Here is a 26,465-nt window from a genome sequence, read left to right as displayed (position 1 = left end):
TCTTAATGTGGCCCAGGCCAAAAAGCCAAGTTGGGAATGCCATTTCTCCTCTGAAGCCTACTGTAGGGAGTATCTTCTATATTGGATTTATAAAAAGATATACGTGTATTGACAGGCTCTGTCTCTCTGAGCACAGAGATGATAACAATACAAGCATCTGGACCAGAGATTCCAGGTACTGTGTGGTCTCTCAGAGGTTAATAGGGGCTCAGGGGGTTAATAGGGGCTGTTTGGTCATTTGTCAGTGGCAGAGGCTTTGGATTCGAATTTGGACTCTGCCATTTGTTGGGCTTGCGGCTCTGTCTAAGTCCTAGGCTCAGCTCTCTCCTCTGAAAGACAGCAGCAGGGGGTGGGCAGAATGCCCCAACCGTCCAGCAGAGTGGGGAGTCGTGTATCCTTGGGTATCCTCGATACAAGGAGGATGGGAGATTTCTATCCAAGCATGCTACACCCGGAGGGAATGGAGAGTATCTATCTGCCGAGCACCCCTTCCCATTATGGACTGTTGGCCTAAGGCTTCGGCTCTCTCCAGCATGACTCCGAAGGGGAGGGGCCGCTCCTCCTCATCCAAAGGAGAAACGCGCGAACGTGAGGTGTACTAAGGAACATTCCTGAATCCTGAATGGAAATCCGGCCTCTGGTGAGGCCATGGGGGTGGCCCGGTGCCTTCCTGGCCAGTACGTGGCAGAGTGGAAGGAGTGGAAGAAGCTGATAGTTCTTGAGGTTAGGAGCTCTCTGGTTTGCACACAGGGGCTCTCTGATGGGCATTTCTGCTAAGCAGATGTGAGGTTGAATGAAGAGAGCCTTTAAATGTGTCGGTAACCTTATTAATCCCACTGAGAAAGAGCAAAGTTCCCTGTTGCTGAAGCACACTGGGGCCGTGTGTACGTGCATGTGTGGTGTGTGTGCATCATTGACTCAGTCACACAACGAATGCCTTTGAATGAATGCTTTATTCAGGCTGCCGTTACTCACTGTGCAACACAGACATCAGAAAGTCATACACTCAGAGCCAACAGGCCAGGCCATTAACCAACAACAGTTGAGCTTTTCACTAGCCTGGATGCATTTTTTTTCTTACTGTATTTGATAACATTACAGAGTTGAAAACAAGTTCTTACAAGAGTACACACGACTATTTACATTACCAAATAGACATGGCATGGGCACATGCAGTCGCCCTTTTCCAACACTGGGCACCTTAGAGTACAGGATTACCATAGAGAGGGAATTTTCGCAGGTCAGGGAGCTCTTTTCATCTACTTGACCATCCAACGCTCCCTTTGGGCTGGTCCTCCGGCCAAACATTTGGCGGCATTCCCAAAGATCTTGAGCATCCCCTGAGCCCTGGGGGGGAGGGGCAGGAGGGGGGATTTGGTGAGTGTGGAGGATCTGTCAATTTCAGTTAGGGTGTGAGAAGAGAAATCGGATTGGAATTTGGTGAATTGGTTTTGATGCCAGAGATTGAAAATCGGGTCCAGGTTGTACATTGTTGAGAACCTCACTGCACTATGACAGAACACGGGTGTTACAAACATCCTCAAAATACACTCAAAAGAGAAGTCGAATAATCAAGAACAATATAATGTACTCTTCTGGATGCTTTATTAGAATATAGGAGACGAGAAAAATCAAGAACATTAAGCATTCCTTTGAAGTCAGCATAAGGGCTGCTTCATTTTGTCCTAAAGAAACCAACACCATATAGCAAGACATACATTTAATCAGGTTATTATTTCCACATTATTTTTACAGATTCGAACAAAGTTCTACAAAGCAATAACACATTAAGGAAAAAGACCAGTTGGGATAGATAATGAAATATTTAACATCAAAACACTACTTCAGGAGGGTTGGGCTTCTCTTCATCAATGCCACGGAGCAGTCGGCAATTAGAAACATCTCTTGTTAATACAGCACGGGCCAGAGAGTTCCCAGCATAACTCGAAGGGTGTTATGTTGGGTGGGGGGCACACTGTGGGCTTTGGACAAGAGTCCAGTATGGCAGCCAGATGTTTCTTTCTAGGAGAGTGAAGCTAGGCAAGACAGACCATGAGACCTTGCTCTTTGTGGATGGAATTATGGTCACTAATGCACAAAACTGTGGATCGTAAAAATGTTTACATGTTTTGGCTGCAAATGTCCAGGCATCTCCTCGGTGAGCCACTTGTTTCTGTAAATGAAATTTACAATTACAGAAGCAGAATGGTAGGGATGTGGGAAAAGTTTTCTGTCGACCAAACTCTAGCACAATGGATCTCAGAAGGCAAGAGGGCCTGGAATTTATTCCTTTAAAATGGGAACTGAAATGCTTTTTGACCACTGGTTTCTTCACACCCTTTGCCCTAGGTCTTCTTGCTCTAAGATTACCCAACCGGAACGATCCGGTCAGGTCCCACGAACTCATAGTTCGTCGACCCACCCTTATATATCATCCCCCTTCTCATACCCATTAACGACTACTACAAATGGTTAGAGACTCTGATTCAATTTGACATTTGAATATTTGAAAAGCGGGATGCTTGGAAAGATTTGGAAACTTTGGGTCAAAGGTGCCTGAATTGGGAACGCTCTTTCTTAGAAAAATCACCAAAGCAAATGGTGGGAACATGGTCCTGGGCTGAGGAGAGGTGGGTGTATGTGGTGGGGTGGAAGGGAAGGGGGTGGCAGCCGCAAAACTCTTCTGGACTGAGTAAAGAACACTTGTCCTTCCCAGATGTTCCCTCATCCTCCTCCCTTCTGATCCTGCGGCATCCTTCTAGGTCTCACTGGTGATGAGGAGTGTATTCTCACATGGTACAGACACAACTAGTGGACCACAGGAGTGAATGAAAAAGAGCTCGAATTCTGGACATTTGTGTTGTCTTCATAGATGTGGAAACTGCTTGAGGGAAGCAATGGATTTTTTGTTTGTTTGTTTGTTTTTTGATATTTTTTGTTTTTAATATTTTGTACAGTGCTTAAGACAGTACCATGCACACAAAGAAATTCACTATGGAGGGATGGTAATGATGAAAGCAGATAAAGAGTATGCTGTTGCAGACTACTGCATGTGAGTGTGTGTGCCCACAGTGTGTTGGTCAGAGTTTTGGAAACCTTGATAATAAAGACAGCATTCTAGCTTCAGCACTGTCACCTTGGGAAGGGTCTTCCAGAGGAAGCATTCTTTTGAAGCCCTGGGCCCGGGGATTCTGTATTACAAGACTTGCACCAAGCCAGAAGAATGTCTGGCTCCCTCAAATCTTTACACCCAAGCTACCCTCAGGACAAGCCCTAGCTGACTGAGGGGACAGCGCTGGCCTGGTAGGGGCCAGTTAGCGTCAGCCTTCAAATTCCCGTTTTGTGGGGAGAGGAAGTGGGCTACTCCCCTCAACCCATCTAAACCCAGGCAAAAACAGAAGCAGGACTGGGCATCCGCCGTCAGTTTAAAAAGTGTTGCGGATGCAGATCAGCTCAAACTTTCTCCAAGCTCTAGCCTGACTGAACAGGTCAACTGTCTAAGCATGTCAGGCTGCCCTGAAGAGCTCTCCCATGTGCCTCCTAGTCAAACTCAAGGAGACCAAGAGCTTCAGGGTGATAACTGGGCAGGTCAGCCAGCCGGCTAACCTACAAAGTGAGCTAAGTGGGTAGGGGTGCGAGGCCAGAAGGCTCTGGGGTTAGGCCCCTCCCAAATGTGTCTGCACAGGCATGCTACATGGGCCTTTGTAGAGCCCCGAAAAGCTTGCCTACATCTCTATTCCATCTCTCTGGTTGTTCACCATCTTCCCTTCTTACAGCAGAAGCTGCTTCCAGGTAAGAAGTGCCCTTACACTCATTCAGATGGGGAAAATGGTCTCCTTCCCCCTTGCCTTACCTGACTAAAACTCCAAATGTGTTTACAGACTAGTTTCCAACCTAGAATCCAAATAGAGCTTTTTGCTCAATTAACTAGTTGTTTAGAAAAGGACATCTTAATAGAAAGTTTATTCAGAGCATGTGTATAAATATATATATATATATATGTAAGGGGATAACACATGCCTCTTTTGTACAAGACAGACAGCGGCCTGTCTAGAGTCGCTCCACTCAGTTTGGGAGCACAAGATTCCACAAAGATTAATACACATAAATCAGACGTGTCATGCAACTCGATGCCAAGACTCCCACTTTCTCCCATGCAACAGATAGGGCGAGCTAAATGGACATCTAACTAAATGGCAACACTTTTCCAGTAGCAGTATAAGTTATATGCATTTTAAATCTAACCTGTCCTAACACTGCCATAGACACGATATTCATGAGTCCAATACATCGACAGGAGGACTTCTACAAGTAAGACAATTCTCACTCAAAAGAAAAAAAACAACAACAACAACAACACGACAACACGATAAACGACATCACTTCATTCCACAGTTTCTGTCTTTAGAATAGAAGCCACGATAATTGTTTTGCACATGTTTACATATGTCTACACTGGCGGATTGCTGTTAACCTTAATGTTATCTTCCACTGACCAGGGGGTGACAAGATTTCTACACATGAGGGTCAACACAAAAACTTGACCAGGGGGCTAAACAAACCTATAAAAATGTATTGATCATCATGTGTCAAAATCACCACAGAAAACTTAAGCCTGAGATGCCGACTCAGTTCCAACCCTGAAGTAGAGTTTGATTTGAAAGACGCAGAGCGAGAGAACCATTTGAATTTGGAAATGAAAAAAAAAAAGGTTGCGCTACTCTAAATTAAAGAAAGAGTTTTATCAAGCGTAGATATAAAACAGTAAGCAAAGAAAAAAGACACGATAACTGATTAATGGTTTGATTGATTGGTTTGACCCAATAAAAGTGGAAAGTTTTGAGAATCCCCTCGAAGAATAAAAATGGTCTTTTTTTTCCCCCTTGGTTACAAAGCAAATTCATATCAGCAGTGTATGCTGTTAAGTGTTGTTTGGTTTGGTTTGGTTTGGTTTGGTTTGGTTTGGTTTGGTTTTCCACCAAGCATAGGTAACCCCGGGGATGGGGAAGGGGACAGGATGAGAGACTATGGGAAAAGGGGATTTGGATATTGACTGTCCAATTTTTCCCGCCCAAAGATTGAGTTTTGTCTGCTAACCTGGGCTTTGTGATATGCACGAGCACATCATTTTCTGTATTACTGGACTATATCCACTGCTAGCCAGCAGATATAGTGGATGATAAAAGGGAAGGAGGGGGGAAACCTATGCAGATTTGGTGGATTTTATTCTAAAATTGGCCATTTGGATGAAAGACCGCCATTAAGAATTCAACTGCATCCGGAGGTAAGGTTCCAGTATAGAGCACTTGGACTTGCCTTAACCTGGCTACGTTGACTCATTAGGACTCATGGATTTGCCACCTCCATTTAACACTCCGGAGACACTGCGGCTTTTGGTGGGTGTACCACTTCCAGATCTGGAGAATTCAGTGAGATCGTGAAGGGAGGGTTCTTTGTACATAGCCACTGAAAAACACAATGAGATAGCAGATGACGTCCTTGCACGGGAAAGGTGGGCTTCAGATCCCTCCTTTCCCCTCCCCTGCTTGGCAGCTGCCTCCTAGGGTTATCTACAATTCCCACATGAGCTTCAAACCGAGGGCTTTGGGGCAGGCGATGGCTCACACTGGATAAAAATCAATTTTAGTAGAAGACACAGAAGATTAGGAGAGAAAGTCTCTAGATTTGATTTTCTCAGTCACCATTATTATTGTTATTATTATTATTTTTTTTTTTGCTGAGGCATTCAGCTCATCTCCTTGATCTTCCTCTATGTCTCTTTTGCTAGACAAAAGATAAATGACAATACTTCTATGCCAAAATATTAGTCAAAAGGCTTCTTGGGTAAAGTCTTTGTGTGTGAAGCTTGGTATGCTAGAACACTTAATAACATTTAATCATAGACTCATAGAAATACTTAGAACCACATATTTAGAGCTAGAATGGACTTTAAAGGTCATTGAATACAACAGTTCACACTGGAAGCCACTGTAATGACAGCTTTGAGAGATTTGCCAAGGTCATACAAGTTATAAATGACAGAGCCAAGCCCTCAGAAGCCAAAGTCAGTGTGTTTTCTCACTATAGCAAAATTCCTTAGGGAGTTCATACAAGTCTCTAAAAATTTCAAAGGCATACTTTTTGTATATGCAGGCATTAATAGCTCTTTTAAACAGAACAAACAATTAACCAAACACCATCAGACAAGCTGCTCCTGATGACTGACATGAAGTCAAAACTGATCTTAAAAATCACTCAATCTAACACTACATAGAGTCAAAGCCACTCCAGATGTCATTTATATGAATTTCTTGTTGATTTTTTTTTACATAAGAGTAAATACAAAGAATAGGCTGACAAGAAATGGCACAGAATCAACAATTAGAACAAACTGGACCCCTATTTATACAGCTTCATTGAGGAAAAAGAGGTTCTATGGGAGTAATGCCTCAAGATAACAAACTGTTGCCTGTGCTGCCTTAAAGTGAAAATAATGGAAATTTAGACAAAAAATGGTAGTCTTCCTTTCTCTGCCTTTCTAAGTAAAAAGCACGAAACATCATTTAAGTAAAGAGCATGGAATTAGTGCCATTTGTTCCAGATGCTTTGAGGCCTTGCTTCGGGCCATGTTGCCTAAGTGACTCCTGGAAAGCTACATGTGGCCAGGGTTGAAGAACATCACTGTGATGAGAGTAAGTTGACAGACGTGTCCACGATTACCTTAAAGGTTTCAAGTGTTATATGCCGACAGTGACCTTTTCGAGAAATGGCCCAGCATGCTAACACTGTGTTTTACTGTCAAAATTGAGATTTACTATTTATGAAAGTACTGTAGGTTTTGCAAATACAATTCTTAGCTTCTAAAAGACCAGATTTACCTTTCAGTGGTTTGGGAAGGAAGTGCGCGGCCGGCTTATTTTTCTTCACATGGTTTCCTTTCATTATTTCTCCTTCTTTGTTAAGACCCAAATACCATCCTCTGCCTGACTGCTGCTGTCTGTAGATCATTGATGAATACGTCACATAATAATTTTCAAACACTGATTCTTTGAACTTGCATTCAGGGGTGAAATGTTCCTGTGAAAACATAAAAAAGAACATATAGACATGGTTAGACACTCATGCAAAACCATTCAGCATTCGTTATCCTACAAATGGCCCTCTGTTGTCTCATACCTGTAAAAATAAAGCTCTAATGATGTAAATATTAACCAAATAGTACGCTGGAAAACCAAAATGAAACACACAATTTTGTGATACCAAGAAAAATTCAAATGATGCTTCATTGGCCATCAACCCACCATCTCCCTACTTGTTAATGGGAACTTTTCACAACTGATAGCAATAGTATTCCATACAAACAAAGAAACAACAAACAAACACCATATGTGAGAAAAATGTGAAAGCTGAGGCACAACATGGGATTCAACATTCAATGAATAAGCCTGACAAAGGGAATACATATTCGGTTGCTTCATAAATTTCAGCCATACATTTGATGAAGAAGGCTGAAGCCTGGTCCAGGGGAAAGAGGGCAAACTTCAATCTCAGTTTTGACACTTTTTGCCTTTTGAACTCACTGTGGGCCGAAGGCTAACTCTGAATGTCCTGCTCTTAGCCAAGTATCTGGTATACAATAAATGCTAGTTGACTAACTGACCTTGGACTAAATCCTTAATTTTCCTAGATTTTAGTTTCCTCCTCTGTAAAATGCAGGGTTAGACAGAGGGCCTCAGAGGCTCCTTCCAGCTCTAGAACTAGAATGGTATAAATCATAAATAAATAAATAGAATAGTATAAAATTAGCATGATGAGATTCAGGATTGAGACTCTTGAGCATTAAGTTTTTGATTTCTCGGGCTGAGACGTATGAGCCCTGTATAAAGAATGGCCTTGTAGCCCAAGCACACATTCTGAAATGGTAAGTGACCATATCATTATACGATACAGTAATAATGACACTCTTAGGGCTCCATATTTTAAGCCTTTTTTAAAAGGGAGCTTCTCAACACAGCTCCCTCTTTGGAGCAAAAAGATTTATTAAGATGGAAGACCATTTGACCTGAAAGGTCATGAGACTTGAATGGGAACCTAGTGAACAGAGAATTACATAAACAAAACCCTTCCTAGGAAAAATACTTAGCTCCCAATCCAAGGCCTTCAGTATAGAATCTTTAAACTATAGAAGTACCTCATGGGCTCTTCGCCACTGTATTAGGTGGGCATGGCCTATCCATGATTTCTCTGCTAAGTTGGGACTTTAGAACAAACTAGACAATCAATAAAAAGTGACTTTTTACTTAAAATGCCTCTTCACAGTTTGTTACCTCACTCATCAATGCATAAAATATTATAAATAATTCTATCTCTTTAGCTCCTTAAAGAAAATAATTCAATGTTTTACAATCCCCAAAGAGAGAAGTGAAGGCTATCAGACACAGATAGCTTGCTACCTGCAATAGAGCCGATCCCATACCATTTATATTCATGGTGATTCTATGTATTTAATGGTTTCAGAGATATTCTGAGGAGAAAGCTATTTATAAATAAATAAGAACTAAAGACCATCTCCCAGCCTTTAATTTATAGGACTGTAGATCAAAATTTAGAGAATTCATGCACCAAAGGATTTGTAACTATCTAGGAGAATGGAAATTCCAAAAATCACTTTGTCACTTACATAAAAAATGGCTGAAACTGTGAAGAGAAGAGGCAAGGAGGCCAATTAGGAGGCCACTGCAATAGTTCGGGCAAGGGGTGATAAAAGCATGAAATAAGGTGATAGCTAGAGAAGTAAGGAAATGTGAACATACACTTAGAATATTGCAGAGAATGAAATCACAAGGTCAGACAGATGATTTGATATATAGAGGGAGGAAGAAGATTTTAGGAAGACACTGAAATGGACAGTAATAAGGAAATTTGGAAGAGGAGAGAGCTTGGTAGGGAAAGGTATCTCCCTTGTATATATCCATTACGTATGTGTTGTTTTATCTATTAGAATATAAGCATTTTGAGGCAAATATGGTTTTTACTTTTTTTTTTTTTTGTAATTCCCAGTGCTAGGAATGGCACCAGGCATGTAAATGTTTCTTATATGTCCGTTTCTTGATAGGCCAAACTAGGGACAGATTTTTAGTCTTCTGGTTCTTTCCCATCACTGTCTCTCTAAGTAAATAGTTTCCCATAGACGCATGTTCCTGCTATTTGAGAAAACAATATCATTTTTCTTTCTTTTCCCATCTAAGAATGCGTTAAGTTTGATATTCAAGGAGGTTGTGTGTGTATGCATGTGTGTGTGTGTGTGTGTGTGTGTATGAGGTATACAACAAGGGAATAAATAATCTGGGGTACAGCTCAGGATGGTGGGATGGAGTTTAAAAGGTCAGGATTCTGGTGAAGACCACTTGGAGAACACCTCGCACTATGCTCTATACCTGGTAGATTTAAGAAATTCTTGATTCAAGTGACAAATGAATGCATGCCTGAGTCTCCAACATTTCCTGATTCAGCTCACAGTATAGCTACAAATAAAGAACTTCCCAGGACTTAAGAAAACAAAAAAGCAGATGATGTTTATTATTTGGGATATATATTTTGCTTCTGCATTTCTTTCAGAGAAGAAAATCTTTTTTAATTTCTCAAGTGATAAATATTTCTTTGAAGTCTTTATTTATTTATTGTCTTTTAAACTTTTATCATTACTTTTAGAGATACAGTAAATATTTTATCCAAGGAATTCATAAAAGTTTAGCTATAATCCTATTTTAGATAGGAAAATGGAAGGCCTGACATGCTGCTTATATAAGAACAAAATCTAACACTCCTCCTTCCTTGTTTATTTCTTGAATTATGAGATAACATTTGTTTTGAGATCGGAATCATGTGATCTGACAGAAAAAAATGGGGAAATTCAGGCTGTGAGATGAGAGCATACAGCATAAGACTTAAGCTTTTTCTGCCTGAAGATCTTCAAGGCTAGTCAGATGTCCTTGATTGAGCCAGTCTACATTCATTTATCATCAATCACTTGCCTACTTAGAGGACTACCATACGCAAAAAGATGATGATATACATGGGAGTTAGCATTACTGGATAGAGATAAAGATCTTTTTGATTAATAGTCCAGGGTTCTAGACTGAGTAGATACTATCTTATGATGGCTCTATCACATAGGCTTCAGGAAAGAAAATAATAAAGCACTAAATGCCACATCATCCACGTACAAGCAATGGGGTTATGGTAGTCATAGTCTTATCAAGTCATAATCTTATCAAACATATGGCTAAATGGCAACATGGCTTGGATAAAAAAGAGACCAATTGGTACAGTCCTGGCCCAGTGTGGCTCTTGTCATATTAGGTGCTCCTCCTTGTCCTCTAAAGACCACCATATGAGTCTCTGCTTAAAGAATCCATTGTATAACAATGTGTTCCTTGCCTATTTTCCAAAGACCATACTGTACAAAGCTATCTGGGGAGACTGCCTGGGCACCCCACTGATAGACACAACAAAGGACTAAAACAAATGGCAAAACCATCTCTCTTAAGCCCTAGATGCTGGTCGAACAAAGAAAAGAAATCAAATAGTTCTACAGGATGTATTTTGAGGTGAAAGTAGAAATGGAAAGGAAAATGATTAGTTCTATGACCCTCGGCAACATCATTACTACAAATTTTCCAAACTGTTGAATAATTTTGGCTCCCTTCTGTGATATGACCTCAAAAGCCTAATCGAAGCTGGTACAGAGTGTTCTATTTTCTCAGAACATATACAAAAGCACTAAGTTAACACAATAAATTAGAAAAAAAAAAGGTAACCACAGAAGAATGAAAGGCCAGTTGCCAGTAGCTGTAGGATCTCAGAGATTTGGAGAGTTGAGATACGAAACAATGGGCAAGATTAGGTATTTCAGTTATTCAATTTACATCATCAATATTTATTCAGTACTTTATAAATGGCTTCCTTACCACCCCATCTTAATTCTAGAGCATTCTCTCTATTATTTCTCTGTGTGTGTGTGTGTGTGTGTGTGTGTGTGTGTGTGTGTGTGTGTGTGTAGTTTCTTCCATTAGACTGTAAGCTCCTTGAGGGCAGGGACTATCTTCTGCCTCTTTTTGTATTTCCAGCATTTAGCTCAGTGCCTGCCACATAGCAGTGCTTAATAAATGTTTACAAATTAACTTATACTAAATTTAAGGCCCTATGCCAGATGCTAGAGATAGAACAATGAAAAATATTGTCCCCCTTGAGGAGGTTACATTCTAGACTACGGTATATTCAGAAATGAATGTTCTATGAATATATTATCTCTAAAGAGATAAAGATCTTTGTGATTAGTAGTCCAGGATTAGATTAAGATACTATCTTATGATGGCTCTGTTACATAGACTTTGGGGAAGAAAAAAGGAAAGCACCAAATGTCATAGCTTCTATGGACATATTCAAAATTCTCTAGAAAAATTTCAGCAGTTATTTTCAGCTGGAGGAGGAGAAGGATCAACAAAGTTTTTAGGGAACAAGATCAATGTACCTAGAAAATAATGATGTTTCAGGTCTGCTTTGTTTAGTCTACTTTGGAATTTTTTTCCTTGAGGAGGCAGGTATTTCAATTACACCTGACTACTAGGAAAAGCAAAAGTGGAGAATTTAGGGATTAGTGCTAAAGAAGGACTTTAGGTGATCTGCATAATTCAGGAATTATGAAGAAGGCCACATGTTAATAGGTAGTATATGAGGAGTTACAGATAAAAAAAGAAGCTACAGTGATGAAGAAAAAGGAAGTTGGGAAGACAAAGGAAAGGAAGTGGGATGTTGCTAAAGAGGAGGAAAACTGCTGAGATGAGGAGACTAATGGATGCCAAGGTTTAAGATCCCCACAAGAGATACTAACAAGAATAACAAGGGGATGAGCAAACCACAAAAGCATAAGGGACTCACAAGCCTGCCTTGTATGGGTTTATACCTTTCAAATAAAAAAAAAGACAAAAACAACAGCAAACAAATTTGTGAATGGACAAATATAAAACAGTACTTTTCCTAAGGTGGTTTAAAAACTGCTTCTGGAGGACCATGATATAAGATCATGGGATCACAGATCTTTGGTGGGAAGGGCTCTGAGAGCACATCACTTACAATCCCTTCGTTTTACCAAGGCAGAAACTAATGTCTAGAAAAGGAAAATTAAAGGAATTAAAGAAAGCAGTAAATTCAATCTCAATATTTTACAGACAAGTAAACTGAAGGCAAAAGAGAAAAAGTAATAGGAGCATAGGGCTAGAATTAGAGCTAGAAGGCTTTCAGCTGTCCAATATTCCATGGAGCAGGACTTGGAGCATGGAATAGTCCTTTGGACGCCACTCTCAGAGATCATGCATGCATGTTCTCCTGAAAACTTCTGGAAACTTCAAAGATATAGTTGACTTGATGATGAAGAGTCATATGACTAGAGATGATGAAGCAGCATAGTAAGAATCTTCCCTTTTCTCCTTGGAGGAGCAGAAGAGATCCTATTATTCCTTCCCTAAACTGCCCACATATTGAACTGCATGGAAAGTTCCAGAAAAGCTGCAAACAATAACTGGTTAAAGGAGTAGTTATATATTTCCAAAATATATAAATCGTTATCGATGAATTCTTCTTTCATATCAGTTATATTTTTAATTAGATCTTTCCTACAATCCTTTCCAGACAACTGGCTCTTATGATAAAGAATACAAAAGGGGAAGAAAGAGAGGAAAAGTTGCATAAAATTAACCAAATATAAAATCTAATGTTACATATAGTATTCATTACCATCTGTGAAAGAAAATGGGAAAAAGTATTTTCTCATCTCTTTTTTTCCCCACGTCAAGTATCTTTCTTACAATTTTGAAGCATCATCCATTTTTGATGGTTTCGATGTTGTTGTTACATATATTTAAGTCATTATGCTGAATGTTTGACTGGTTCTGCATACTTTGCTTGGTACCAGCAGTTCATATAATTCTTGTCATGTTTCTCAGTGTTCCTCATATTTATTGATTCTAATGGTGCACTAATATTCCATTAGGTATAAACACTACAGTTTGTTTAGTCATTTCCCAAACAATAGAAATTGATATTGTTGCTAATCCTTTAATGTCACAAAAAAAGTGCTGTGATAAATATTTTGGTAAACATGACTTTTTTTGTAGGTGACTTTCTTGGAGTAAAAACCTGGCAATGTTAGAAGCTCTGACTCAAATCACGTTTTAGTCACTTTATCCATTTCCCATAATAACAATAATAGTTACGTCATAGTTATTCAGTTTTAAGTCTTATCAAGGTGCATACCTGATCTATACTGTACTTGGTACCTTTCTACCTACTAAGGGGAAGTCATAACATAAAAAAAAACCAAACCTAAGCTCAAATATTTTCCCTCAAAACTCCTGGTTGAAAACATAAACAACTAAAGTTGGGACTTGGTTGACCACTTTCATGACAGGCCAACCTCCTGCAGGACTAACCTCAAACACAGTTTGCAGGGCAGAGAAGATCCTGGGAAAAACAGAAGGCCCAGTAACTGAGTCTTCTGGGCCAGCAACCTTTCTAATGGTTAGATTCACAAGAAAAAACTGAAATCCTGAGAGGCCAAGTGACATAGCATTAAAAGATTGTATATCATTAGCTTAGAAGGGACTTGAAAGTTGAGTGATTCCAGCAATGGATTTTACAGATAAGGAAAATAGTCTTGAGAGATGAGATGATTTAGGACCATAGGGTCAAAGATAAAAGTTGGATGGGAACTAAGTCCATTTGGTCCAGCCTCATTTTACACATAGCATTGTATTGGGATAAAAATGGGAATGTTCCTTCTAGGGCAAGGCCCTTTTGTATATGACAGATCCCCTACTAGGAACTTTTAAAGAAAAGAATTTCCAAAGAATGCACAAAGAACCCAATGCTCCTGAAACAGCAAGCCCTTCACTGACCATGTGCCAAGACCACTGTATTTCCAAATAAAAAGGCTTGACCATCTATTTTTTAGTATTTTCTCTTTTTCCATCAGCCAAGCAGAGTAGGAAGCAATGAGTTTTTCCCTAGGATGGCAGAAGAAGACCTGGTATCCTAAACTGACTCAGGCAGGAAAAGGTAAGTTGGCATAGTTGAAATCTAAAAATTTCTCTGGGTCTTAGCTATCCTAAGGAATCTTCAGAAGAGGTTGGACAAAAAGGTGGTCATAAGGATGAAGGATCTTGTGCTTTTAGCAAGAAACAAAGAGCTTTGTTCCATGGTTCTTGGGCACTGGAGATCTCTTTGTAGTCCCAGGTAGAAAATGGGGTTTGTGCATTCATGGCATTATCTAAGTGTGTGTGCACCTTGATAATCTTGAGGAAACTCCAGGGGACACTAGGGACAAGATGGCTGCAATGCTGAAGGGCTTTGTGTTTTGAGGTGAAGAAGCGAGCCTTTAATTAGCAGCAGTTGTGCAAAATCACTCAACTACCAGAAAAAAGGGCTTGACCCACCATCTCTCCTTGTTTTCTCTTCCTATAAGCTGAGTAGAGCAGGAATGGTGGAGGGAAGCATAGCATCTTTTGCTGTCTTTGTAGAAATAGAGAACTGCATAGAATGTAGTCCATAGTAATTTTGAGGAAACATCTGGATATACATCAAGGACAAGATGGCTGAGAAGAACCTTGTGCTTTGAGATGAAGAAGCAAGCCTTTAATTAGCAGCAGTTGTGCAAAATCACTCAACTACCACAAAAAAGGGCTTGATCCGCCATCTCTCCAAAGTTTTCTTTTCCATAAGTCGGGTGGAGTAGGAATCAACGAGCATTTCTCTAGAATGGTAGAGGAAGGCATCAGATCCATCAATATCTCAGGTAGAAATAGGGAATTTCATTTATAAGAAATATAATATATATTTTGGAGCCATGTTGAGTTGGAGGAAACTCCTGAGAAAACCAGGGAAATGATTGCTAGAATGCTAAAAAGGCTCTCTGTGCAGAGAGGAAGAAGCAATACAAATAAAAATTGATCAATTTTTAGGGAAAAGACTTGACTCACTATCTCCCTGTTGTTTTGTTTTTTTCCCATTAATTGAAGCAGGATTCAATGAACCTTTCCCTAAAATGGAGGAGAAAGACCTAATCCCCTCTGCTGTCACAGTATGAAATAGAGAACTTCACACACAAGTCATGTAATACATATCTGGAGACCTCAGGGAGCCAGAAGAAATTTTTAGGGACCCCAGTATCATTATGGCTCACATTCCAGGACTCTGTGTTTTGAGATAAAGTACAAACTTAGCAGTTGTGTCAGCCTTGACTAAAGGGCCATCTCCCAATGTTTTCTCAGAAGTGAGTGTCCTACCAATCAATAAGTCTCTCCTAGAAATAGCAGAAAAAGGCCTTATACCCTTTTCTGTACCTTTAGTACCTTTAGCACAGTACCTTGAGGTAAAGAAGCAGCTGAATAATAGCAATCAACTATGAATAAAAAAAGCTTGAGCTACCATCTCTGTGTTTTGGTTTTTTTTTTTTTTTTCTGGAGAGTTGAAAATAGTTAGAATCTAAGAGCCTCTCCCAAAGAGGAAATTCTGATACCCTTCCATATCCTAGATAGAAATAGGGCAACTAAATACATATGGCATCCAAAACCTATTTGGTGGCCTTGTGGAGCCTAAGAAAACTTCTGAGTATATCAAGGACAGGATGACCCCAAAGCTGAAGGTCTTTGTTCTTTTGCGATGAAGAAGCAAGTCCTTAATTTGTAGCTGAGAAAGATCACTCACTTCTCAAAAAAGGGCTTGCCTCACCGTCTCCCATTATTTTTTTTTTTTGCCATCAGCAAGAGGCTAGTGTGCTTCCTGGTCCCATCCGGAAATAAAGAACTACACATATCTCATATAGGGTGCTTGTGAGCCTGAGGAAACTTTGGAGGACCCTGGGGAAATGATGACCCATGTGAAGAAGGGCCTCGTGCCTGAAGCTGAAATAAAGCCATTGTTAGCCCTGAGTAAGATAACTTATCTATAAAGAAAGAACTTGCCCCACCATCTCCCAGCGTTTCCTTTTCCAAAGAGATGAGCACAGCAGGAATCTTAAGAGCCTCTTCCTGAAATGGAATAAAAAAGACTGGTGCCCTTTCCCTACTATAAGCTGAAATAAACATATATGGAACCTATGTAGAATCAAAAGTATTTGGAATCCCACGAAATGTTGAGGGATGCCAAAGTGAAGATGCCTCCAGGGCTGAAGAGTTTTGTGCTGAGAGATGAAGGAGCAATCCTTTCCTTTATATCTGAGCAACATCTCTAAATAAGAATGGCAGGAGACAACCTCGCCAGCTCTGTGTCTTCATTTCCCACCAGTTGAGCAAAGTTTAACTATCACAGCCTTGTTCTGGAGGACTCAAGGAGGGCATATTACCCTACCCTGTTAAAAGAAGAAAGTTTATTTAAAAACTGTACACATTACGGCATCTAACACATATTAGGCAATGGCGAGCCTAAGGACTGTTAGTGAACGACAGGATTGGGATGCCTCTAAAGCTGAAGGGTGTTGTGCTGTGAAATGATGGAGCAAACCCTTACTTTCTGTCTTAATAACATCTCTAAGACAGAAGGACAAGGGCTAGCCCCACCATCTCAGTGGATCTTCTTTTCCCATCAGCTACGCAAAATTTTCAACTCAGATCTTCATTCTAGAGGACCTGGGCAGAGACAGATGTCTTTTAGTCCTCCAGAAAAAAATAAAGGAAAAAATCTGTTAGATAACATCTACTACAGGTTTAAGGGATCGGCGAATCCAAGGACTCTTTGTGGACGATGGGGTAAAGATATCTCTAAAGTTGGAGAATGCTGTGCTGCGAGATGAAGGACCAAAATTCCTCCCTTTCTTCTTGAATAACACTTATCAGATACATAAAGGCGCAGCTAGATGACACTGCAGGGGACAGAGCACTGGGCCTGGAGTCTGGGTGAAAATCTGGCCTCAGACACTTAATATTTCCTAGCTGTGTGATCCTAGGCAAGTTACTTGTAACCTTATTTGTCCAGTTCCTCATCTACAAAAATGGGGACAACAGTGGAGAAGGAAATGGCAAACCACATTAGTATCTTTGCCAAAAACCAAAAATGCACCCATGGACAAGTCCATGGGATCATGTAGAACTTGACATGGCTGAATAACAATAAAATCAGATCTATGGTTAAGGGCTTTCCTCATCAATTGAGTACAGTTTTAATCTCCTTATTCTAGAGTTTTGGGATAGGAGAAGATACTCTTCCACAGGGAGAACTGCATAAAGTATTTAATGAATATTTTGGATTCTTCATGAACCTAAGAAAGCTTTCAATGATGGTAAGGAAAGGACAATTTCTGAGCTGACGGGTCTTGGTCTATGAGATGAAGGAACAAACTATGTCTCTTGTTCAGTTGGAAAGAAAAGACTATCAGATGACTGGGTCCTCTTATAAGCAGAACATCCCCTGAAAATGAGAGGATTATTCTGTAGAGGCTGAGCAAGGGCCTTCTCTTTCCACAGTAAAATGGGGAACTGTACATTTAAAGCATCTAATATAGATTTGAAGACCTTCACCAATTCTAAGAAAACATTTGGGAATAACAAGGTCAATATGTGTCTAAAATAAAAGGCAATTGTGCAATGAAATGAAATAATAATCCCTACCTTTCTATCTGAATAATATCGACCAGCTTGGCTGCTAAGAGCATTGTAGCCATCTTAGGTCTCCTTTTCTCTTTAACTAAACAGAATGCACCTGAAAGCCACATTCTATAGGTTTAGGGCAAGGTGTACATCCTTCACAATTCCAAGGAGAAATTCACACAGAAACTGTACATATAAAACATACAAGACATCTTTCATGAGTTTGGCAACTTGTGAACTTTTCGATGACGAAAGGGGACAAATGACTCCAGTGCAGAAGACTGTGGACTTATGAGATGAAGGAGCAACCCCTTTCTTTATATTAGATTTAGATTTATCTAATATATTGTCAAGGGCTTGCCCCGCCATCTCAGGGGTCTTTTGATTCCATCAGCTGAGCAGATCTTCCATATCGAAGCGTTGTCCTGAAGGTCTCAGGCAATGGTGGAAGCCTTTCCCTATATCAGAGGAGAATGTGAAACAACACACATGCAGCATCCAGTGTATATTTAGGCCTCTTCAAGAACTAAGGAACTTTTCAATTATGTCAATGTAAAGAGGATTCTAGAGCTGAAATGTGTTAAGTTGTGAGATGAAGGAACAATCTCATTTCATTCTACTTGATTACCATCTCTCCAATAGAAAGGTAAGGGTTTACCACCAGTTGAGACTTGGGTCTTCCTTTCCTATCTGAACATAGATTTTATCTCAGAGCTCCATTTGGGAGGATTTGGGGCAGACATAAATGTCCCTTAGAATGGCAATGGCACATATAAGGTATCTAATACAGATTTGAGGGCGATAATGACTTGAAGCTATAACTGGCAATGACAGGGTAAAAATGGCACCCAAGTTGAAGGTCTTGTACTGGCAGATGAAAGATCAAACCCTTCCTTCATATTAGACTAACACATACCTAATATTTGGGTAAGGGCTTGCCCTACCATCTCAGTGGGTCTTTCATTCCCATTAGCTGAGCATACTTCATTCTGGATGTCTGAGGCAATGGCCAAAACCTTCATTTTCCAGGGGGCTAATGAATAAATTGCACATGTAAAGCATAGGTTTGAGCCTGAGGACTTTTCAGTGTAGACATCATTTTAAAGGGTCCAAAGCTGAAAGAAGGGTGTTGTGATGGGAGATGAAGGAGCAATTCCTTCCTCTCTAACTAATAAACATATATTAGTTAGTTGGGTAAGGGCTTGCCTCGCCATCTCAGTGGGACCTCCTTTTCCATCGGCTGGGCATCCAACAACCTCATTCTGGAAGGACTGGGAAGGAGCTGTTGACCTTCCCTTTCCTGGAAGGAAACAAGCAACTCTTTAGGCAATGCCTAACACTGGTCTGAGAATGCCGGCGAGTCTAGATTTGGAAACAACATGGCAAGATGTCTCCAAAACCGATGGGCGACGTGCTTTGAAATGAAGGAGCTATTCCTCCCCCACTAACTAAGTAGTATCTATTACTTAGTGGGGTAAGGGCTTGCCCCGCCATCTCAGTGGGACCTCCTTTCCTAGCAGTGGAACACAGCTTTTTACCTCAGAAACTCAGATTGGACATTGGCAAGTTCAAGAAGTGTTTGGCGATGATGGGGATAAATACCCCCAAAACAGAAGGGTGCTGAACACTGAGATAAATGTCTATTAGCTACCTGGGTAAAGGTTTGCCCCTCCACCTCAGGGGGCCTTCTTTTTGATCATCTGAGCATCCCAGAACAACATTTTGGAGGTGTTACATGGGGGCCAGGAAGAAATGAGCAAGGATGCATCTAATACTGGTTTAAAGATGGAGACGAACTGAAGGACTATCTGGGTATGATAGAGGCAAGATTTCTCCAAAGCCCAAGGGCATTGTGCTGTGAGATGAAGGAGCTATTCCTTGCCCCCTAAAAGACAAAAATCTATTAACTAGTTGGGGGATGGTTTGCCCCAGAATCTCATTGGTCTTCCTTTCCCAGCGCTATGGAGGTATTTCATCCCAGAGCCTCATTCTGGAGGGGTTGGGACCTTCATTTTTTTTCTGGAGGTAAATGAGTAGCAGCACCTTCAAAACACCTTATACAGATTAGGGGATACGGTAAGCCTAAGAACTACCAGGGGATGAGAGAGTCCAGATGCCTCCAAAGTTGAAGAGTACTGTGCTATGAAATGAAACGAAGGAGCAATCCTTTTGCACTGCAACAGCTAAATATCAGTTAGCTGGGTAGGAGCTTCCCCTCCACCCCAGGGGTCCTTTCTTTTCCACCAGCTAGTGATGAAGAACATTGCTGTAGAGGGACTGCAGAGAGGCTGATGTCCTTCTCTTTTCTAGGATGAAAAAAGCAATGACACTCACAATAAATCGAATACTGTGTGAGTGTATCAACAAGCCTAAGAACTACTGGGGAAGATACAGGCAAGACGCCTCCAAAGCTGATGGGTGTTGTGCTGGAAGATGAAAGAGCCGTCCCTTCCCCTCTAACTAAGTAATATCTATTAGTTAATGGGGTAAGGGCTCGCCCCGCCATTTCAGAAGGTCGTCCTTTCCCATCAGTGGGGCAAAGCTTACATTTCAGAACTTCAGTCTGGAAGTATTCTGCAGGGACCAATGTATTTCACTTTTCTGGATGGGAATCAGTAATTACACATGCAAAGCATCTAACAAAAGCTTGGGGACATCAGCTAGCCTAAGAACTATTGGGGGATTACAGTGTTCATTCATATCAGCAGAGCATGCTTTGCAATTTAGAACTTCATTCTGGAGGTGTTGAGTAGGGGGCTGATGCCCCTCACTTTTCAGGGCAACCAGAGCTACAACGAATAAGTCTACACTAAGTATGAAGATGATGGCAAGCCTAAGAAGCCTAAGAATTATTTGGGACAAAAAGAGTGAGCCGTCTCCAAAGCTGAAGGGTGCTGTGCTGCAAGAGGCAGGAGCTATTTCTTTCCTCATTCAACAGATTAAAACCTACTAATTATCAGAGTTAAGGTTTGCCACTCCATCTCAGTGGGACCTCCTCTCCCATCAGCTATTCGTCCAAAAGCCTCATTCTGGAGGCGCCGGGTGAGGCATGATATCTTTCTCGTTTCTGGGAGATAACGAGTTATTACACATGCAATGCATCTAGTAGTGATACGAGCATATCGCGAGCCTAGAATTATTTGAGAAAGACAGATCCAAGAGGCTTCCAAAGCTGGAAGACGTCATGCTATGAGATGAAGGAGTAGCACCTCCCCCCCCCACCCTACCAGATGAACACCTATGAGCCAGTGGGATAAGAGCTTACTCCTCCATCTCAGTGGGACCTCCTTTCCCAGCAGCTGAGCATAGAAAGACCTCATCCTTCAGCTACTGTCCAAGGAAATCATTAACTACACGTGCAATTCATTTAATAGCTTGAGTTTATCGCAAGCTTACCAACTACGTTGGGATGACAAGTTCAAGATGTCTCCAAAGCTAAAGTGGTTGTAGTGTGAGATGAAGGACTTAGTCTTTCCTCCACTGACAAATTTAAATCTACTAGCCACGGGCTTGCCTCGCCATCTCAGTAGGTTGTCATTGCCACCAACTGAGCAGAGCTTGCATCTCAGATCAACATTATCAATGTGGATCTGCTGACATCAGAGGCTGATGTCCTTCACTTTTCTAGCAGAAAACGGGTAACTACACATGCAAAGTATTTAAGGTAAACCTAAGAACTACCAAGAGATGACAGAGGCAAGATGCCCCCAAATCTGAAGCATGTTGTGCTGTGAGATGAGGGAGCTATTCCTTCCCCTTCTAACAGATAAAAATCTACAAGTTAGTGTGGTAAGGGCTTGCCCCTTGATCTCAGTGGGACCTCTTTTCCCATCATCTGAGCAACAGAAAACCTCATTCTGGTAGTACTGGGCAGGGGCCAATGTGTTTCTCTTTTTTGGAAGGAAATAAGTTCTTACAAGTGTGATGCATCTGATAGTAGCTTGACAACATTGAGCAGACTAAGAATTATTTGAGAAAGATGGGCACAAAGTGCCTCTAAAGCTGAAAGGTGAGATGAAGGAGTAGCACCCTCCCCTACCCTAACAGATTAACACCTATTAATCAGTAGAGTAAGAGCTTGCCTCTCCATTTCAAAGAGATCTCTTTCCCCATAAGCATCCAAGAACTTCATTCTGGAGGTATTAGACAAGTCAATGGCCTTCTCTTTTCTGGGAAGAAACCAGTTATTACACATGCAATACATCTAATAGTGGTTTGAACATACTTATGAGCCTAAGAATTGTTTAGAAATGAAAGGCACAAGGTGCCTTCAAAGCTGAAAGTTGTGCTGTACTGTGAGATGAAGGAGCGATCCCTTCCTTTTGATCTGAGCGACCTCTATCAGACCAAATGGTAAGGGCTCCATTTTGGTGGGACTTCCTTTCCCATCAGCTCAACATCAGAGAACCTCATTCTGGAGCTACTGTACAGAAGTTTATGTTCTCTTTTCTGGAAGGAAATTAATTACTATACATGCAATGTAGCTAATAATGGTTTGAGCATATCGGTGAGCCTAAGAACTATTTGAGAAAGAGGAGCACAAGATGCCTCCAAAGCTGAGAGACGTTGTGTTGTGAGATGAAGGAGTAGCACCTTTCCCCACCCAAACAGATTAATACCTATTAAGCAGTGGGGTAAGGGCTTGCCCCTTCACCTCAGTGGGACCTCCTGTCCCAAGAGCTGAGCATCCTAGAAACTCATTCTGAAGGCCCTGTCCAACAGCTGATGTTCTTCTCTTTTCTGAAAGAAAATCTGTTACTGTACATGCAATGCATCTAATACTGGTTTGAGCATACTGACAAATCTAAAACCTATTGGAAAATACCAGGTATATGGTGTTTCTAAAGCTGAAGGGTGCTGTGCTGTGAGATGAAGAAGCAGTCCCTTCTGTTTGATCTGAGTGACATCTATCAGACCAAATGGTAAGGGCTTGCCCCTCCACCTCAGTGGGACCTTCTTTCCCATCAGCTGATTCTGGAGGGACTGGGTAGGGAGACCACCGTGTTTCTCTTTTCTGGGAGGAAATTAAGTCATTACACATGCAATACATCTAACAAACAGTGGTTTAAGCATTTTGGCCAGCATAAGAACTTTTTGGAACAGAAGGGCGCAAGATACTTCTAAAGTTGAGGGCTGTTGTGTTGTGAGATGAAGGAGCAGCACCTTCCCCGACCCTAACAGATTAACACCTATTAAGCAGTGGGGTAAGGGCTTGCCCCTCCATCTCAGTAGGGCCTCCTTTCCCATCAGCTGACCATCCAAGAACTTCATTCTGGAGGTTTAACTCCACCATCTCAGCGAGTCCTCTTTTCTCATAGGCCAAAGTTGCATCTCAGATTCTTCTTTTAAAGATGTCGGGCAAGGGCTTATGATCTTTCATTCCCTTGAGAAAAAATGAGTAAATGAACACTCAAACCACTTAGCATAGGTAAGAGGACACTGGGCAATCTTAAGAACTCTTTGGGGATGACAGGACCTAGCTGCTATCAAAGCTGAAGGGTGCTGTGCTGTGAGGTGAAGAAGCAACTCTTTCCTTATCAGGTCAAACGGCAAAGGCTTCTCTTTTTCCATTAGCTGAGTAGAGTTTGCATCACAGAACCTCATGTTAGAAGTGTTGGGCAGGGGTTGATGATTTTCAGTTTTCTGCAGAGAAATAAGCAACTACGCATGCAAGATATCTAAATCAGCATTGAGGATATTGGTAAGTCTAAGGAACATCTGAGGGTGGCTGGAGTCAGGTGGCTCCAAAGCTGAGGGACATTGCACTGTGAGGCAAAGAAACAATCCCTCCTTTTATAGCTTCACATTTATTTGAAAATTGCAACTAAGAGTCACATTTTGGTGGGGGCAATTTCCTTTTCCAAAGGGAAATGGAGTAGAACTGCACAAAGCATCCAATATTGCTTTCAGCATGTCAGCAAGGAAGATCTGAGGAGGAATGGGTCAAGCTGAAAGGGCTGTTCTGTGAGATGAAGGAACAAGCCCTTCCTTCATACAGAATTAACATCTATCCAATATTTTTTCAGTGCATCTGCATTTTCCAAAAGTTGAATAAAGCTTGCCTCTGAGAGACACATTTTGAATGTTTTCAGCAGGAGTGGTTGCTGTTCCTTGTTTCAGAGGGAAACGGGTGACTCCACATGCAAAGCTTCTAATACAGGTCCGAAGGAGTATATGAGTCTAATATTTGGTGATGAGAAGGTCAAGATGTCTCCAAAGGTGAAGATGTGAGATGAAGGAGCAGCCCTTCCTTTCTGTTTGATTAGCAAACACTTAGCAAACATTTGGGAAAGGGCTTGCCCCGCCATCTCAGTGAGTCTTCCTTTGACAACAGTTCAAGATACCTTGCTTCTGAGAGCCTCCTTTTGAAGGTTTTCAGTAGGAATGGTTGCTCTTCTTTGTTTCAGAGGGAAATGGGTGACTCCACATGCAAAGCTTCTAATACAGGTTCAAAGGAGTATGTGAATCTAATATTTGGTGATGAGGTCGAGATGCTTCCAGAGGTGAAGATGTAAGATGAAGGAGCAGCCCTTCCTTTCTGTTTGATTAACAAACACTTAGCAAACAGTGGGGTAAGGGCTTGCCCCACCATCTCAGTGAGTCTTCCTTTCCCAATGGTTCAAGAAAACTTGCTTCTGAGAGCCTCATTTTGAAGGTTTTTAGCAAGAGTGCATGATCTTCCTTGTTTCAAGGGGAAATGGGTGACTCCACAGGGAAAGCTTCTAATACAGGTCCGAGGGAATATGTGAGTCTAATATTTGGTGATGAGAAGGTCAAGATGTCTCCAAAGGTGAAGATGTGAGATGAAGGAGCAGCCCTTCCTTTCTGTTTGATTAACAAACACTTAGCAAACAGTGGGGTAAGGGCTTGCCCCACCATCTCAGTGAGTCTTCCTTTGACAACAGTTCAAGATACCTTGCTTCTGAGAGCATCATTTTGAAGGTTTTCAGTAGAAATGGTTGCTCTTCTTTGTTTCAGAAGGAAATGGGTGATTCCACATGCAAAGGTGTTAATACAGGTCCTAGGAAATGTGTGAGTCTAATATTTGGTGATGAGAAGGTTGAGATGCTTCCAGAGGTGAAGATGTGAGATGAAGGAGCAGCCCTTCCTTTCTGTTTGATTAGAAAACACTCAGCAAACATTTGGGAAAGGGCTTGCCCCGCCATCTCAGTGAGTCTTCCTTTCCCAACAGTTCAAGGGAGCTTGCCTCTGAGAACATCATGTTGATAGTTTTCAGTAGAAATTGTTGCTCTTCCTTGTTTCAGAAGGAAATGGGTGATTCCACATGCAAAGGTGTTAATACAGGTCCTCGGAAATGTGTGAGTCTAATATTTGGTGATGAGAAGGTTGAGATGCCCCCAGAGGTGAAAATGTAAGAAGAAGGAGCAACCCTTCCTTTCTGTTTGATTAACCAACACTTAGCAAACAGTGAGGTAAGGGCTTGCCCCTCCATCTCAGTGAGTCTTCCTTTCCCAATGGTTCAAGAGAACTTGCCTCTGCAAGCCGCCTTTTTTTTTCAGATAGAATTTACTTTAAAAAAAAATTATAAGTATAAAATTTTTGACAGTATATATGCATGAGTATTTTTTTAAAATAACATTATCCCTTGCATTCATTTTTCCAAATTTTCCCCTCCCTCCCTTGCAAGCCTCATTTTGAAGGTTTTCAGCAAGAGTGCATGATCTTCCATGTTTCAATGGGAGATGGGTGACCCCACATCCAAAGCTTCTAATACAGGTTTGAGGAAGTGTGTGAGTCTAATTTCTAGTGATGAGAAGGTCAGGATGCTTCCAGAGGTGAAGATGTGAGATGAAGGAGCAGCCCTTCCTTTCTGTTTGATTAGCAAACACTCAGCAAACATTTGGGAAAGGGCTTGCCCCGCCATCTCAGTGAGTCTTCCTTTCCCAATGGTTCAAAATACCTTGCCTCTGAGAGCCTCATTTTGAAGGTTTCCAGCAGGAGTGGTTGCTCTTCCTTGTTTCAGAGGGAAATGGGTGACCACACATCCAAAGCTTCTAATACAGGTTTGAGGAAGTGTGTGAGTCTAATTTCTAGTGATGAGAAGGTCAAGATGCTTCCAGAGGTGAAGATGTGAGATGAAGGAGCAGCCCTTCCTTTCTGTTTGATTAGCAAACACTCAGCAAACATTTGGGAAAGGGCTTGCCCCACCATCTCAGTGAGTCTTCCTTTCCCAATGGTTCAAAATACCTTGCCTCTGAGAGCCTCATTTTGAAGGTTTCCAGCAGGAGTGGTTGCTCTTCCTTGTTTTAGTGGGAAATGGGTGACCACACATCCAAAGCTTCTAATACAGTTTTGAGGAAGTGTGTGAGTCTAATTTCTAGTGATGAGAAGGTCAAGATGCTTCCAGAGGTGAAGATGTGAGATGAAGGAGCAGCCCTTCCTTTCTGTTTGATTAGCAAACACTCAGCAAACATTTGGGAAAGGGCTTGCCCCGCCATCTCAGTGAGTCTTCCTTTCCCAATGGTTCAAAATACCTTGCCTCTGAGAGCCTCATTTTGAAGGTTTCCAGCAGGAGTGGTTGCTCTTCCTTGTTTTAGTGGGAAATGGGTGACCCCACATGCAGAGCTTCTAATACAGGTTTGAGGAAGTGTGTGAGTCTAATTTCTAGTGATGAGAAGGTCAGGATGCTTCCAGAGGTGAAGATGTGAGATGAAGGAGCAGCCCTTCCTTTCTGTTTGATTAGCAAACACTCAGCAAACATTTGGGAAAGGGCTTGCCCCGCCATTTCAGTGAGTCTTCCTTTCCCAATGGTTCAAAATACCTTGCCTCTGAGAGCCTCATTTTGAAGGTTTTCAGCAGGAGTGG

At 41.3% G+C, this 26,465-nt stretch overlaps 1 protein-coding gene across 5 annotated transcripts in view; it reads right to left on the bottom strand.

Moving 5' to 3' along the window:
• Positions 1–934: 934 nt before the first annotated feature.
• Positions 935–26,465, bottom strand: part of FGF13 (fibroblast growth factor 13) — a 501,868-nt gene continuing 476,337 nt past the window's right edge. For all 5 annotated transcript variants that reach the window (XM_074278312.1, XM_074278315.1, XM_074278311.1 and 2 more), the window contains 2 exons: positions 6,879–7,077; positions 935–5,466 (listed from right to left, as the gene is read on the bottom strand). In XM_074278312.1, coding sequence (XP_074134413.1) covers positions 5,327–5,466; positions 6,879–7,077 — 339 coding nt within the window. In that variant the 3' untranslated portion in view covers positions 935–5,326. The remainder of the gene's footprint in view (positions 5,467–6,878; positions 7,078–26,465) is intronic.

The sequence above is a fragment of the Sminthopsis crassicaudata genome, chromosome X, assembly GCF_048593235.1.
Source record: "Sminthopsis crassicaudata isolate SCR6 chromosome X, ASM4859323v1, whole genome shotgun sequence".
Taxonomy (NCBI): domain Eukaryota; kingdom Metazoa; phylum Chordata; class Mammalia; order Dasyuromorphia; family Dasyuridae; genus Sminthopsis; species Sminthopsis crassicaudata.
This window is presented reverse-complemented; position numbering and strand designations above follow the sequence as displayed.